Below are 17,192 nucleotides of genomic sequence, written 5' to 3' on the forward strand. Positions count from 1 at the left end.
TGCTATACTTTAGCCACACTGAACTACTGTTTCTCTAATATTCCAAGTCTGTTCACATCGCAAGCCTCTGCATACCCTATTTCCTTTGTCCGTCACGTCATTCTTATTCTACTCCAGCCACCTGGACAAACTCTTACTATTCTCCCAGATTCAGTTCCCAGGCCACATACACAAATTCTTTTCTAAGAGATCTTGGTCAACTGGTAGCACCTAAGCAGATTTATACCTCCCGTGTAGCACTTACTACAATAAAATGATTTGTCTGTTTCCCTTCCTAATCTGTGAGTTTCCTGATACTAATTTCCACAATTCATCTCCTTCACTAACTCATCTTGGCCTTTTTCTCTGTTGTCTTTAAAACCTAGAACTCCATCTTCATCTGTCTCTTCTCACTCCACAAGATAGCCATAGAACAGAATTCAAACATGTTCAGGCTCATTATTTCATTTACTTTTCATGAAAACACAATTAAGTGTTTAGGGAAAGTAGTATCTCCATTTTTTAAATTCAAAAATTAAAGTTTACACAAGTCAATGAATTGCCTGTAGTCACGATGATAACTAGCTCAGCTAAGGATAGATATCAAGTATCCAGGCCCCAAATTCAATGCATTTCCTAAATGTTGCCCTGACTTTCTAAATGAATTCTTGGTATTTTAAACTGGAACTCTTGAAAAGTATATTCCCATAGAAACCTTCTGATTTGTGATTAGGTGCTAAAGAACCACAGGTACTATACTTCCATGATGGGTTTCATAGCATTTGGGGGATTGAACTCAGAAGTTATTTTTCCATAGAAATATAAATCTTAAATATTAAGTAAGCAAATTAATAAATTTTCTTATAAAACTTGTTTGAAAAGAAACATAAAAAGTGCAAAGAAAGAGACAAGATTTCATGCTGATTTTTATCCGTAAAAAATACACCAAAAGTTTTCAGAGGTAACGTGAACTGCTGAATTCACTTTAACAGTTTTGTGTCCCAAATATACAAAAAATTATTCAAAGCAGAAAAAACCAGTTTTCACTCCAACATTTCCAAAACCAGAGGCGAACAATTTATTCTTATTTTACATTTATTCTTATATGCAAATTGTCTTTTCCCCCCACCTCACTTTTTTCTCGTCCCCTGTAGAAGCTGTAACATTCTGAGGATTGCAGTTTTTGAACTCCTGGGGCTTCATGTGTAACAACTGGGAAACTCTTAGCCTAACAATAATCTAGTAGAAAAATTGATAATTCACTAAAAAATTTACAGTTTGTTCACAGACATACTATTGTAGGAAATAAAATGTTTCATTTTTAGCCATCTGTTGGCCAGCTGCCAATTAGTCTCAAGTAAGACTGGAACAAATACTGTGTTTATACATCTTCTTTATCATGCAGTTTGAAAAACTAGGCCTTTCCTTACTAATGATAATGATATTCACTGGGAATTATGTTTAAAAATCTGTGTTCTGAATATATAATTTGAAAGGTTAGAACAAATAGTGAAATTTTTCATTTGAAAAATATTTAGAGTGAAAAAGGAACTGTTCTTTGGGTTTCATTATAAACATTTTGGTAATTTCAAAAAAATAAAATCTACCCCTATTTTACCAAATATATAAGGAAAATAAATTTAAATAATCCACTGAAATGAATAAAATTCATCTTCAGACTAGGAACTCATAGAAACTAGGCTGGGACTTGGAATACAACCACTAGAAACTGTTCAAGATTTTGGAAAATTATGTTACTGATGGCAACACCCCAACCCACACTATTTGAGTTGCTAATACACCTATATAAGTCTGCACTTATAGTTGTCACATTCATGGCTGTTCTACATATCAGTGCCAGCACTATTTAACTGTTTCAGTACATTTCTAGTGTTGTCATGGACAAGCATTTATATAGCAATGTAACTATTACTTTATTGTAAATTACTTCTATTCTTCTTTCTATGCAATAAGGGAAACATGTTGATTTTAAAATTATAGATGTAGGGCGCCTGGGTGGCTCAGTTGTTAAGCGTCTGCCTTCGGCTCAGGTCATGATCCCGGAGTCCCGGGATCGAGTCCCACATCGGGCTCCCTGCTCAGCGGGAAGCCTGCTTCTCCCTCTCCCACTGCCCCTGCTTGTGTTCCCTCTCTCGCTGTGCCTCTCTCTGTCAAATAAATAAATAAAATCTTTAAAATAAATAAATAAATAAATAAAAATAAAATAAAATTATAGATGTACTCTTATCTATGAATTTCATTTTAGGATCCAAAAGGCTCCTATATTTGTTGAGGTCCCCTACCATTATATGAGGGTTGTAATTTTTGAGAGTTTTTCCTTCTGATGTCTTTAGTCCACTTCTTTCTAAATTCATATACATAGGGGTAGCCGGTTAGCTCAGTTGGTTAAAGCGTGGTGCTGATAAATTCATATACACAATGAAAATATTACAATTTGCTTCATTAATCTTTTTTAAGTACTGTTTTGAGGGCTGAAGGTGAGATAATAGCCATGCCATTCTGCATCTGTTTATTTCTACAGGCTCCACTTTTCAAAGTTCTATTTTTCTCTTTAAGTTCTATTCCTTTCCTTATTTGATTGTTGCTGGTGAATTTCTGGTTGCCATTCTTTATTTCTTTATTTCTTTATTCTTAAAGATTTTATTTATTTATCTGGTAGAGAGAGAGAGACAGCAAGAGAGGGAACACATGCAGGGGGAGTGGGAGAGGGAGAAGCAGGCTTCCCGTGGAGCAGGGAGCCCGATGTGAGGCTCGATCCCAGGACCCTGGGATCATAACCTGAGCCGAAGGCAGACGCTTAACGGCTGAGCCACCCAGGCGCCCCTCTGGTTGACATTCTTATTACTACTATTCATTTGATCAATTTGTTAGCTTTTGAGGATGAGTTTGAGATCTTGCTTCGCTCAGCTGAACTTGACAGTCTTTTTTTTTTTTTAATTTTTTGAGTACAGTTGACAGAGAAGTATACTTTCAGGTATACAACATAGTGGTTCAACTTCGCTATATATTAGGCTATGCTGACCACAGTGTAGCTACCACCCGTCACCATGCAACACTATTACAATATCACTGACTGGTTTCCTTATCCTGTGCCTTTTATTCCCATGACTTACTTATTCCATAACTGGAAGTCTGTATCTCCCACTCCCCTCTACACAAATTTGCCCATTCGGCAGTCCTTTTTTTGTACATTCTTTGGATGGAGTGCTTTTCCTCTCCTTTGAAGAGACCATCCCAATAAATATTTTTCTTAGTATAAAAGGGTGAGTCCTTCAATTACTTTGTGATGAATGAAAATTTACTGCAAGCTTTTCTAATCTCAACTGCATTCTTTTTATAGCTAATAAAGTATGAGAGTCTACTGAGGGTCCATTATCATATCACTTTAAAAAATATTAGTTATTATTTATTGAGTAATGACAATGTGCCAGTCACTGTTCTAAGAGCTATACATTTACTATCTCATTAATGTTATTACAATCCTATAGGGTATTTGTTATCTTCACAGGAAAATGAGGTACAGAAAAATTACATACCAATCTGTCCAACCACATAGCTAGTAAGCGGCTAAGCAGAGATTTGTACCCTGGTCATCTGATATCAAAGCCCGAGTTATTTAGCCGCTACCTTACTGCCTCCTAAGTTTTTAGGGCCCTCCTTTCCCCTCAAGGACAAACTGCTTCACTATAGATTTTTTGATTTCTACTTTCTCTTTACAGCCTACCCAAATGCTCAAGAAATATTTATTACTTAAATAATAAAGACTTAACTGCTTCTTTTCACTGCTTCCCTCTATCTCTTTCAATGTGCCTTTTCCTTTTAGCAACAAGAATGGCAAACTAAAACCCCAGATATTCTTACTCATTTCTGAGCAGTTAGAGGTAACTGCATTCTACAACTTAAACAACATGCTCAGCTTAATAGTTTCCACATGTGCATTCTAAACCAAATGGTCCTGATATCACATCTGCTTTGATGGGGAAATTTTTTGTAACAAGGTACAAGAATTAGGTACTCCTCTTTTCCACTTCTGGCAGAACCAGCTCTACGCTCCCCAGGAGCTCAGATCACCAATTATGTACTCTGTCAGCCATGGGAACCAGTGATACACCAGATCTATTCAAGCTACCTCGTGTTCCCATCAGAACGTACTATTTTGTCTCTTACTTTGTCAGGTTTCTGACAACAAATTAACAGGAGGTCAAGCATATCACCAGATTATACATTGTAGGCAGCATGTCTGATTTAGAGTGAAAGGTTAGTGGATATAATATGCTAACACAGAAAAAGTTATTGCAGTTTCAGATATTATGACAGGCTGATGGTTTGGGCATTATTTTGAGATAGGCCAGCCTCTTGCCTCACTTCAAGCCATACCCCATAAGTAACATTAAAGAATTTTTTTAGAGATACCGAGGCATGTAAGTAAACATACAAAGATAATGCAAAGAGAAACACAATCCTGAATTTTAAAATGAAAACAGGTATTTTTAGTAGGGTATGGTATAAGAACAGTGTAACAGAAATGGAATGATTATGGGAATTTAAGTCTATTAATGTAGATAACAATTCTTTATGGGAGAATTTATGTATATAAATGAACCCAATGTGGCAAAGAATGCTTATATATTATACATACGTAAGAGTGCCAGAGAAAAATGTAAACATGGTAATTAAATGTGGATAATAAGCAGAAGTCAATTGTGAGGATAACGGTTTCGGTAGAGCAAATTTTAAAACTATTTATAAAATTAAAAGGTCAGATCTAAATTGACCCTGCTTAAAAGAGAAACTGTTCAAGACTAAGAATCCACTTCGATTATTTGCATTTTAATAAGAAAGATGCAATGTTATCACATGAAAACTGAGCTAATATATTTTGAAAATTACTTACACTGATGACTGATGAACAAGTTGACAAATTTAAACCTTCAAGATCAGCTATCAAGCTTGGAGAAAGAGCTGGTGTGGGAAGTGCAACTGGAGTGGATACTGGGTTAACTGTAAGAAAAGGCCCAAATTAGCAAATATGCATGAAAATTTAATTCATATTATTAAAAGCAACATTTTTATTTTGTTAGTAAATCTAATTAAATTACTTTGATTAATAAATCTATGACAATTCTATTTAACATCTTGATTTAGTTATTATCAAGTCATGACAGTTACTAGTCTTAGCTTTCAAAACATAATGGCAAATCCTATAACAAAATAAGGATACAAATACCTTGAGTAATAGTTTTTGAAAATTTGTATCACATAATGTTATCACTAACATTTATCACCCAGTAACCTCACTAAAATAAAAAAAAGGTAAAGAAACATTTTTTCCAGCTAATATAAAGAACAACAATAGCTTTCAAGAGTTTTGAAGCAGAATCAGAAGTCTTAAAAGTCTATTTAAATCCTTTCTCTATTTTATTCTCCATTACAATAATTACAGGGGTCTAGGCTACCTAATTCCCTTCTAATTATACTTTGTCAGCAAAAGCTATGTACCAGATAGAAATTTTTGATTCTAAAACCACTATGTACGTGAGATCAGGTATGTGAAAGCTTGAAAATCTTTGAAAAAGTATAGATCTCATCCTCCCCTGCTTAAGACTCTTCAAAGGCTCACAACTGCCTCTAAGATGAAAGTCCAACACCTTAATTAAGGGCACAAGGTTCTTTATGATCTAGCTCGGCACTGTCCAATAGAACTTTCTGTGATGATGGAAATGTTCTATAGCTGTGCTGTCCAATATAGTGGCCACTAGCATATATACCTAATGTACTCTTGAAATATGGCTAGTATGACTAAAGAATTGCACTTCATAGTTTAATTAACTTAAATTTAAGTGTAAGCAGCTACTTGTGGCCAGTCGGCAACATACTGGGTAGCAGAGGTCTATCTCCAATTTCATCAGCAACTCCTATGTTCAGGCCCTACCAATTAATAGTTCCCAATATCTCGTTTCATGTCTTTGAGCCTTTTATATTCTGTTCTCTTTACCTGGAAGGTTCTTCTCTGCCCTGTTTACCTTGCAACTTCTACCCATTAAGGCACCACTTAGAAGGAAAGCACAAGCTGACTCACCAAAACACAGCTTCTGTGTGCCTTATTTGTTCTACAGATATACTTGGACACACTTCTACAACCATACTTCCTTCGTAATACATATCTGTGACTTTTTATTTTTTATTTCTACTAGTCTGCTAATGTATTAATTTTTAGTGCTTAGTAACTGCTTGACTGTTGAATGAAAAAAATTAAAATGTGGAAAAAGTTTTAGCTTCCAGTAAACTCTCACTTCAAAATAAGGCCATAAAGGAAGTAACATTTACTTAATTTGACAGGACTTTTCAAACCATCTTTTTCTCATTTAGTTTCACGATATCCTGTAGTTAGGCAGAAAAAAAATTTAAAAATTAATTCATAAAGTTAGGAATAAAAAAACGATATTGCCCAAAGAAGAAAATTTTCAAAGGAAGTCAAATTTCAACATAGACAATAGACAAAGCAGCGTGGAGACTGGGTGGAAGAGGGAATGGAGCCCTTGCTTTCTCCCTTGCTCCTTCAGCATGCCTGAAACACTGCTACAAATCCCCAGGCTTCCTCAGACCTATGTTGAAAACCAACGTACAGTTGGCAAGTGTCACAGGGAGTTGGGAGTGGGGGGTGGGGGGTGGGGTGGGAAGGATCAATGGGGATATGGTGCTAAAGGAAGACTTCATGAACAGGAAGAAATGAAGCTCAGTTTTTAAGTACGAGCAAAGGAAGAAGCTGGTGACTTAGTAGGTGAGAAAATACTGTGAACAAAGGCTGAGAGGTGGGAACGTGGAAAACTAAGGGGGTTATATTTATCCTCTACACCAAAGGGAGTTGTTAAAAACTACCAAAAGAGGAACAATATATGTACTGCTGGATATCAGTATAAGGGACAAACCAAAGAAGGAATAATAAATAGCTGGGCTGGCAGTGAGGAGGAATACAATAATTTAGGCATGACATGAAAAGGACTAAAAACAACAGTGAGGAGGTAGAAAAAACATTTATATTAAAGACACTGTAAACTGAGGCACAGGGAGATTATGTCTTGCAAAGATCATAAAACAAGTGAATGGAAGAATCACTGTGGGTGGGACCAGGAACTGGTTCTCTTATCTTGGATAAAAATATGTTGCCTTTCCAAGTCACTTTTCTTGTAGGTTCTAAATATTTGTCCATCCATCCATCCATCCATCCATCCATCCATCCATCCATCCATCCAAAATATGGGATGCCCATGTAAGGAGAAAAAACTGAGTAAGAAAGCCTCTGATTTCAAGTATGGCTTGGCCTAAAGACACAGAGAGGAAAAAGACACCAAAAGCAAGAGGAAAATTCACACCAAAGTTTGACTTAAAAAAAAAAAAGAAAGGCTTTTAATACCACTTCAGAAAAAGGCTTTGGTACTAAAACGACTACACATCTGTTTAAAGGTCTGGCAAGATAAAAACCTGCACTGAAAATTTATCCAAAACTGGATTCTGAGGTTAGTTGACAATGTTTAAGTATTCAATTAATGTACTAAAAAAAATGATTCTACTAGTTTAAAAAAAAAAATAACCTGGCATACAAATGAAAACCAGGTATCATTTCTACCCATTGACTTGGCAAAGGCAATTTTTAAATACAAAATTCAGCATCAGTAAGGGTATCAGGAATCAGGAATCAGTACTCTCACACTAAAACTATGTAAGTTGGTACAAGCTTTGGGAAAGGCAATCTTAGACAACTGAATTGTTCAAAGCCTTTGTCCCAGCAATTCTACTCCTGGGGATTTATCTTAACGAAACAGTTGGGGAGATAATGCAATAATATACTTATGATGTATTGCTTCACTAACTATGAAGACAAAAAAATGGAAACAAGTTAAACTTCCAACCTGTTAAACCTGTTAAATATAATTTATTACAATATAAAAGATAACCATGCAGTCATTAAAAATGAAATTGTTAAAGAACATCTATGGCAGGGCAAGGAATGTGTATGATAAACAGAGAAGTAAATGATAAAAGAGTATCCCAGTATGATCACATTTTGGAGCAGAGGGGTTTTGCATATGAAAAGATCTGAACTGGCATGCCAAATAGTAAACCCAAGATATATGGATTATAAATCCATTTTCTTCTTTTTATTTTTAAAACTTTCTGCAAAACAAGTTTTTCTTTACTAAAGTACAGCTGACCCTTGACCAATAAAGGTTTGAATCGTGCGGGTCCACTTATAGCCAGGTTTTTTTTCAATAGAGTATAATGCTAAAAATGTATTTTCTCTTCCTTATGATTTTCTTAATAACACTTGTTTTTCTTTAAGAATATGCTATATAATACATATAACATATAAAATACGTGTAATTGACTGTTTACCCTATCAGTAAGGCTTCCAGTTAACAGTAGGCTATTAATAGTTAAATTTTTGGCAAGTCAAAGGTGACAGGTGGTTGTTAGTGCCCCTTTACCCCCCACCTTGTTCAAGGGTCAACTATATATTTAATAATAAAATAATTATCCAATTATTCTTCTGATCAAAATTTGCTTCAAAACTTAAGAATATATAAAAGTTTTAATATATACCAGTTTAATATGAAGTTATTTAACTTGTTAAATGCAATTGCTTGCTGCTGCATCATTGTTATCATCTCCATCAGAGGTAACACCCTTATATAATGCTTATCATGTGCCCAGCAGAGTTTTAAGTGCTTTTACATTTATCAACTCATTTAATCCATTTAATACTCCTAAAAAGTATTACTATTATCCCTATTTTATAGATTAAAGCAAAAGCACAAAGAGATTAAGTAACTTGTCAAGGTTACGCAGCTTTGTAATTAAAAGGACTGGGATTCGCAAGGGCACCTGGGTGGCTGAGCCGGTTAAGTGCCTGTCTTTGGCTTAGGCATTGATCCCAGGGTCCTGGGATCCGGGTCAGGCTCCTTGCTTGGTAGGGAGTCTGCGTCTCCGTCTCCCTCTCCCTCTGCCCGTCTCCCCTGCTTGTGCTTTCTCTCTCGCTCTGCACTCTCTCTCTCAAATAAATAAAATCTTAAAACACAAACAAACGAAACTGGGATTCAAACTCAAGACACTCCAGCTCCCTTGTCCTCTTAGCCACTCCACTCCACTGCCTCTACTATAATTTATTCAAAAATATATCACAGATCATAAGGCTTATCTGAAGCATGATTACTGGTGGCTGATAAAAATTTTTAAAAGAGTTAGTTGTACCAATAGTATAATTACAAAGGTTTATATTTCTTTTTTTTTTTAAAGATTTTATTTATTTATCTGAGAGAGAGAGAATGAGAGAGAGCACATGAGAGGGGGGAGGGTCAGAGGGAGAAGCAGACCCCCCGCTGAGCAGGGAGCCCGATGCGGGACTTGATCCCGGGACTCCAGGATCATGACCTGAGCCGAAGGCAGTCGCTTAACCAACTGAGCCACCCAGGCGCCCCTACAAAGGTTTATATTTCTTATAAAAGAAACGAGTACGACTGTTGCTTTATGATCATCCTATCAAGATCACATGGTAATGGAGTACTAAAAGATCTCTTCATTTGTAAAAATATAAAATACCCAAGGAACTCTCAAACTGTAATCGGAGAAACAGAATTCCCTGGGTAGGGATAATGTATCCATTTAGAATCTCCAGCATGTAGCGGATTACCTGTACCAGAGCAAGCATTCAATAAATGTTTTCTAAATGAAGACATAGATAAATTCAGTACTTGAAGTTTTCCTGCTAGATGGAATACATAACCTCTGTGGATTATGATGTGCCTCTTAGATAAAACTTAAAGAATGTTTCTGACCCTCCTTCAAAATTAATCTACTTCTCAGAGCTAAGAACTCAAACTACTGGACAGTGACTTTTTAGTTTTTGATCTACAAACTTTACCATGGACAATGGAGAACCGTAGGCTAATAAGCAGCATAAATTAAGTCAGTATCTTAAGAACCATTGTCAACAAAGCTTAACCATTGTCAACAAAGCTTTTCTCCCGTAACACTCCACTTATCTTTATCATTAAGCTCAGATCAGTTCTTCCACAAGGCCTCTGTAGCTTTTTAATTGGTTTTTGTTTCCCTCCTCATTCATTCACACTTTGTGCCTCTACTGTTCAGGTATCTGTGCCCCAGACTAGATATTAGTCCCTGGAATAAAATGACTAAATCCTATTTATCTGTTCCAGACAACAAAAAAGGATATCTAGCAAAGTACCCTTACACTTAGCAGACAATAAGCAAGTATTTGCGGGACTGACATGTTAAAAAGAGAGGGAGGCTTCAAGTGTCATTTCTGACAAAAGCAGAATAAAAGATTTTTAAAGAAATAGTTCTCAGGTATTAACAAACAGAAATATACCCTATGTTGAGTTAAAATTTAAGTTAGGATGAAATTTCCTTACAATTAAAAAAAGAGTCCTGAGTATTTTTATAGTAGCCGTATCCACCGTGAATTTGTATCCACCATGAACCATGCGTCCTGGATGCTATCATTAATCGATACGATTCTCTCTGAGAGATTGAATAAATCCATTGGATAAGTAGACTTATCCAGACTAGCCAGACAAAATTTAAGAATGCATAAACTCACTGCCATGGAAACAATACACAGGTTATCTTTTCCTTGTTTGGGTGGTATTTTTCCCCCTTTATGTGGGATCGTAATTATTTGTGACCTAAGAATAATTTTGGAATAATTTCTATTAATATCAACTCTGAAGCTTAGTTGTACTGATCTGAAATTGTGTTTGTTCATATTAAAAGTGAAGTGATCCTGAAAAAAAAAACTTGTTTAAATTCTTAAAACTTAGTATTTAAGAAAACCTTTGCTTCTACATATAAAAACATACTTTTAAAAAGAAGCAAACAATAAAAATTATATCATTTTACAGGTTTCAATTTTTCCTTAGCTGCCAAGAAATGCAGAGGAATGAGATTGGTATATTTCCGAAATGCAAAGAAACACAGTGGATAAGAGGTAGGCAGGAGTCAGATCACCCAAAGGTCTTAGAAACCTTGAAATATGGACTTTAACTGTAAAATTAAGCCATTAAATTAAGGGGTCTAAAAAAAGAAAGGAGTAAGGATCTGATTTTCCTATTTTGTCTGTAGGATAAATTCCTAGAAAAGAACTGCTACATCAAAGGATGTGTGCAATTTAAGTTTTGACAAATATTGCTAATATGACTCTAAAAGCTGCACCTATTTTTATTCCTATCAAAAACACATGTAGGGTGCCTGTTTCTCCAAACCTTAGCAACATTGGGATTGCTTTAAAATCTTTACCAATAGGTAAAAAATGATGCAAACTTGTAAATCTTTGCCAATAGCAAAAAATGATGCAAATTTGACTTGAACTTTATTTTATTCAAGTGTATATCATAGTGATTTGATATGTTTATACATTGCAGAATGATCCCACAACTCTAATTACCATCTGTCACCATACAAAGTTGTTTTAACACTGTTACTATTGAATATATTCCCTATGCTGTACCTTACATTCCCATGACTTATTTATAACTGTTAAGTTTGTACCTCTTATAATCCCCTTTACCTAATTTCACCTGCCCCTTCCAAACCCTCCCTACTCTGCTAACCAACACTTTGTTTTCTGCATCTATGAGTCTGTTTCTGTGTTTGTTCATTTGTTTCGCTTTTCAGATTCCACATATAAGTGAAATCACATAGTATTTGTCTTCCTCTCATTCATTTCACTTAGCATATCCCCTAGGTCCATCCATGTCATTGCAAATGGCAAGAATTCATTCTTTTTTATAGCTGAGCAATATTCCTATATGCGTATGTGTATACCACATCACATCTTCTATATCCATTTATCTATCAGCGGACAGTCGCTTCCACAGCTTGGCTAATGCAAATAAGGCTGTCGTGAACATAGGGGTGCATACATTTTTAGACAAATACCCAAATTTACCATTGCTAGATTGTATGGCATTTCTAATTTTAAGTTTCTGAAGAACCTTCCTACTGTTTTCCATAATGGTTGTACCAATTTACATTTCTACCAACAGTGTATGAGGGTTCCCTTGTCTCTACTTTCTCACCAGTACTTGTTTTTTGTCTTTTTAATAAGAGCTAATCTGATAAGTGTGAGGTAATATTTCATTGCAGGGTTTTTTGTTTGTTTTGCTTGAAACCAATGATTTCTTTTTTTTTAAGTTTTTATTTTAGTCACCCAGCACTCATCACTACATGTGCACTCTTAATCCCCATCCCCTATTTCACCCATCCTCCCAACCATCTCCCCTCTGGTAACCATCAATTTGTTCTCTCTAGTTGAGGATCTGTTTCTTGGTTTCTCTTTTTTTTCCCCTTTGCTAGTTTTTGTTTTTAAAATTCTACATATGAGTGAAATCATATGGTATTTGTCTTTCTCTGAATGACTTCTTTCACTTAGCATTATACTCTCCAGCTCCATCCGTGTTGTCGCAAATGGCAAAATTTTGTTTTTTTATAGCTGAATAATAATCCTGTGTGTGTGTGTGTACACATATACCACATCTTCTTTATCCATTCATCAATCAATGGACACTCGAGCTGCTTCTGTATCTTGACTACGGTAAATAATGCGGCTATAATCATAGGAGTGCACGTATCCCTTTGAAATAGTGTTTTTGTATTATTTGGGTAAAATACCCACCAGTGTGATTGCTGGATCATAGGGCAGTTCTATTTTTAACTTTTTGAGGAAGCTCCATACTGTTTTCCAGAGTGGCTGTACCAGTTTGCATTCCTACCAAGAGTGCATGTGGGTTCTTTGTTCTCCACATCCTTACCAACACTTGCTGTTTCTTGCGTTTTTGATTTTAGCCACTCTGACAGGTGTGAGGTGCTATCTCATTGCAGTTTTGATTTGCTTTTAATAAGTGACAATAAACACCTTTTCATGTGTCTGTTGGCCATCTGTGTGACTTCTTTGGAAAAATGTCTATACATGTTCTCCGCCCATTTTTAAATCAGGTTTTGTTTTTTTAAGATTTATTTATTTATTTATTTTAGAGAGAGAATGTGCACATGAGTGGGGGGGGAAGGGAGAGAATCTTCAAGCAGACTCCTCGATGAGCATGGAGCCTGAGGTGGGGCTCAATCTCATGACCCATGAGATCATGACCTGAGGTGAAACCAAAGAGTTGGGACGCTTAACCGACTGAGCCACCCAGGTGCTCCAATCAGGTTGTTTGTTTCTTTTAACACTAAGTTGGATAAGTTCTTTATGTATTTTAGATATTAACCCCTCATTGGATGCATGTTTTGCAAACGTCTTCTTCCACTCAGTAGGATGTCTTTTCATTTGGTTGATAGTTTCTGTGCAAAAGCTTTTTTGTTTGATGTAATCTCATTTGTTTACTTTAGCTTTTGTTGCCGTTGTCTGAGGAGACTGGTCCAAAAAAGTACTAAGACTGGTGTCAAAGAGCTTACTGCCTATGTTTTCTTCTAGGAATTTTATGGTTTCAGGTCTTACATTCAAGTCTTAAATTGATTTTGAATTTACTTTGTATATGGTATAAGATAGTGGTCCAGTTTTATTCTTTAGCATGTAGCTATCCAGTTTTCCCAACATCATTTATTGAAGAGATTGTCCTTCCCCATTGTATATTCATGGTTTCTTTGTCTTAGATTAATTGGCCATATATGCGTGGGTTTATTTTTGGGCTCTGTATTTTATTCTCCTGATCTAGGTCTCTGCTTTTGTACCAGTATCACACTGTTTTGATTAATATAGCTTTGTAGTATAGTTTGAAACCAGGGAGTATAGTACCTGGTATACTATAGAGTATAATTTTTTGTTTAAATTCAATTTAGTTAACATATAGATTATTAGTTTCAAGGGAAGAATTTAGTGATTCATCAGTTGCATGTAACACCCAGTGCTTATTACATCAAGTGCCCTCCTTAATGCCCATCACCCAATTACCCCACCCTCCCATCTCCTCTCCAGCAACCCTCAGTTTGTTCCCTAGAGTTAAGAGTCTCTTAGGGTTTGCCTCACTCTCTGTTTTTATCTTATTTTACTTTTCCTTCCCTTCCTCTATGTCCTTCCTTTCTCCTATGTTCATCTGTTTTGTTTCTTAAATTCCACATAAAAGTGAAATCATATGGTATTTGTCTTTCTCTGATCGATTTATTTCACTTAGTGTAATACCCTCTAGTTCCATCTGCATTGTTGCAAATGGCAATATTTCATGCTTTTTGATGGCCGAGTAATAGTCCTCTGTGTGCGTGTGCGTGTGTGTGTGTGTGTGTGTATACATCTTCTTTATCCATTCATTTGTTGATGGACATCAGCTTTGTTCTTTTTCAAGACTGCTTTGGCCATTTGGAATCTTTAGTGGTTTCATACAAAGTTTAGGATTCTTTGTTCTAGTTCTGTGAAAAATGTCACTGGTATTTTGATAGGGAGTTTACTGAGTCAGTATATTACTTTTGGTGGTATGGACATTTTAACAATATGAAATTCTTCCAATCCATAAGTGTGGTATATCTTTTATTTGTGTCGTCTTCAATTGCTTTCACCAATGTCTTCCAGTTTTCAGAGTACAGGTCTTTCAATTCCTGGGTTAAATTTATTCCTAGGTATTTTATTATTTTTGATGCACTTACAAATGGGATTGCTCTCTTAAATTCTTTCAGATAGCTCACTATTAATGTAGAAAAATCCAATGAATTTCTGTGTGTTAATTTCATATCCAGTGATTTTACTAAATTCATTAGTTCTAATAGTTTTTTTTGGCGGAGTCTCTGGGTTTTCTATATATATAGTATCCTATCATCTGCAAATAGTTTCACTTTTTCCTTTCAAATTTGGATGATTTCTATTTCTTTTTCTTGCCTGATTGCTGAGGCTACCAGTACAATGATGAATAAAAATGGCAAGAGTGGGCATTCTTGATCTTAGAGGAAAAGTTTTAAGCTTTTCCAAAGTTGCATATGATGTCAGCAGTAGGTTTGTTATACAGCTTTTATTATGTTGGGGTACATTCCTTCTATACCCATTCTGTTGAGAATTTTTAATAAGTGGATGCTGAATTTTGTCAAATGCTTTTTCTGCATCTACTGAGATGATCGTATGATTTTTATCCTTTTTGTTAATGTGGTGTATCATGTGGAACTATCTGCAGATGTAGAACCATCCTTGCATCCCTGGAATAAATCCTGCTTTATCACGGTATATGATCTTTTTAATGTATTGTTGAACTGAGTCTGCTAATATTTTGTTGAGAATTTTTGCATGTATGTTCATTATGGATACTGGCCCATAATTTTTGTATTTAGGGTATCTCTGTCTGGTTTTGGTATAAAGGTAATGCTGGCCTTGCAAAATAAGTTTGGTAGCATTCCTTCCTTTTCAATTTTTTGGAGTAATTTGAGAAGGATAGGTACTAACTCTTGTTGAAATGTTTGGTAGAATTTACCTATGAAGCTGCCTGGTTCTGGACTTTCACTTTTGGGGGAGTTTTAAAATTACTGATTCATTTTCATTACTTGTAATCAGTCTACTCAGATTTTCAATTTCTTCATGATTTAGTCTTAGAAGGTTGTGTGTTTCTTGGAATCCAGTTCTAATTGTTCATAGGGTCCAATTTTATGTTTAATTTCTTTTTGTTAAGTATTTCCTGTAGTTTCTCTATATTAAGAATTTGCCATGACAACTGAAGACAGGCCAGGTAAACAATATAAATAGAACAGTTGTACTTATGACAGATTGAGATAATCTAAAACCATAACTCATCTCTAGTATGGAAAAATTAAATTGCAAAATGACAGTAGCTTAATATTTATGATATTTTACTTGTTACTCTTTTTCTGTGCAAAATCTAACTCCCAATAAAGTTAGTTCCATTAACTTTTTCACAATGCATAAGTATTTAAAAGGAGATGATGAATATACCTTTGTACACTTGGATAAGTATATGTGTAGGATTCTAAATTCTTATAAGTGGATTTGCTAAGAGAAAGACTTTTTGTAGTTAAAATATTGACAAATACAGACACACTAGCATTCAAAAGCTTTGCATCCATTTCTGATCCTACCAAAAGTGTGGCAAGTACAACATGGTAGTGTCCTTTACATTTCCAATTATTTTCCTAATTCCCCACCTCCTTAAGTTAAATGTTTCAATCTCCATAATCAACAATTAACAATGGAGAAGTTGCTAAGATATGGCTAATTATTTACTGAAACAAGTATAAATTATTAAAGCAAAAGATCTTAAAATGAATTTGGTGTACTTTCATCTGACCAGTTATATTTATTCATTTGATAAAAAACTGATAACCTGACTAGATGAAAGAAAAGATACTAACAGAACTAATTTCTAAAACTTTCTTGCCTTTTTCATCTATAAACCTTTCGTAATAGAAGTTGACATATTTTGAGACATGTAAATAAAAGGTACTATAAAAATAAAAAATACTACAACTGGGGCACCTGGGTGTTCAGTCAGTTAAGGGTCTGACTCTCAATTTTGGCTCAGGTCATGATCTCAGGTTCGTGAGACTGAGCCCCATATTGGGCTCTGTGCTGGGTGAGGAGTGTGTGCTTAAGATTCTCTCTCTCCCTCTGTTCCTCCCCGCCTATCCCCTTCCCCTGTGCATGCAAGTGCGTGCGCTCTCTCTCAAAAAACATATGAACAAAAAACTACTACTAAAAAGAGAAGAAAAAATTTAAATTTCAATACTTACAATCATCTAGATCTAGAAGTGAAACATCTTTGGTAAGAGGATTTCTATCTTGCTTTGTTTTTTTTTTTTCTTTCTCCTATAAATAAGAAATATTTAATTTATTGCACATGCTATTAAAAAAAAAATCAAGTAGTTCTCAATGTTTCAAAACAAACATTTTTTCCTCCAAGAAAAAAAAATCAAATTAAGTTTTCTGTATGGTTATATATACTGTATTTTTTTTTTTTTTAAGATTTTATTTATTTTTTGACAGAGAGACACAGTGCAAGAGGGAACACAAGCAGGGAGAGTGGGAGAGGGAGAAAAAGGCTCCTGGCCGAGCAGGGAGCCCGATGCGGGGCTTGATCCCAGGACCCTGGGATCATGACCTGAGCCGAAGGCAGACGCTGAATGCCTGAGCCACCCAGGCACCCCATACTGTATTTTTTAATCAAAATTTTTATTTTAATTATAGCATA

The 17,192-nt window shown here is 35.4% G+C and overlaps 1 protein-coding gene across 10 annotated transcripts in view; it reads right to left on the bottom strand.

The window, feature by feature from the left end:
• Positions 1–17,192, bottom strand: part of AP3B1 (adaptor related protein complex 3 subunit beta 1) — a 321,148-nt gene that overhangs the window by 118,676 nt on the left and 185,280 nt on the right. For all 10 annotated transcript variants that reach the window (XM_064596275.1, XM_064596274.1, XM_054512544.2 and 7 more), the window contains 2 exons: positions 16,735–16,810; positions 4,895–5,001 (listed from right to left, as the gene is read on the bottom strand). In XM_064596275.1, coding sequence (XP_064452345.1) covers positions 4,895–5,001; positions 16,735–16,810 — 183 coding nt within the window. The remainder of the gene's footprint in view (positions 1–4,894; positions 5,002–16,734; positions 16,811–17,192) is intronic.

The sequence above is a fragment of the Mirounga angustirostris genome, unplaced genomic scaffold (genome assembly GCF_029215605.1).
Source record: "Mirounga angustirostris isolate CCGP_5_RB_7025 unplaced genomic scaffold, mMirAng1.0.hap1 SCAF_7, whole genome shotgun sequence".
NCBI classification, from domain to species: domain Eukaryota; kingdom Metazoa; phylum Chordata; class Mammalia; order Carnivora; family Phocidae; genus Mirounga; species Mirounga angustirostris.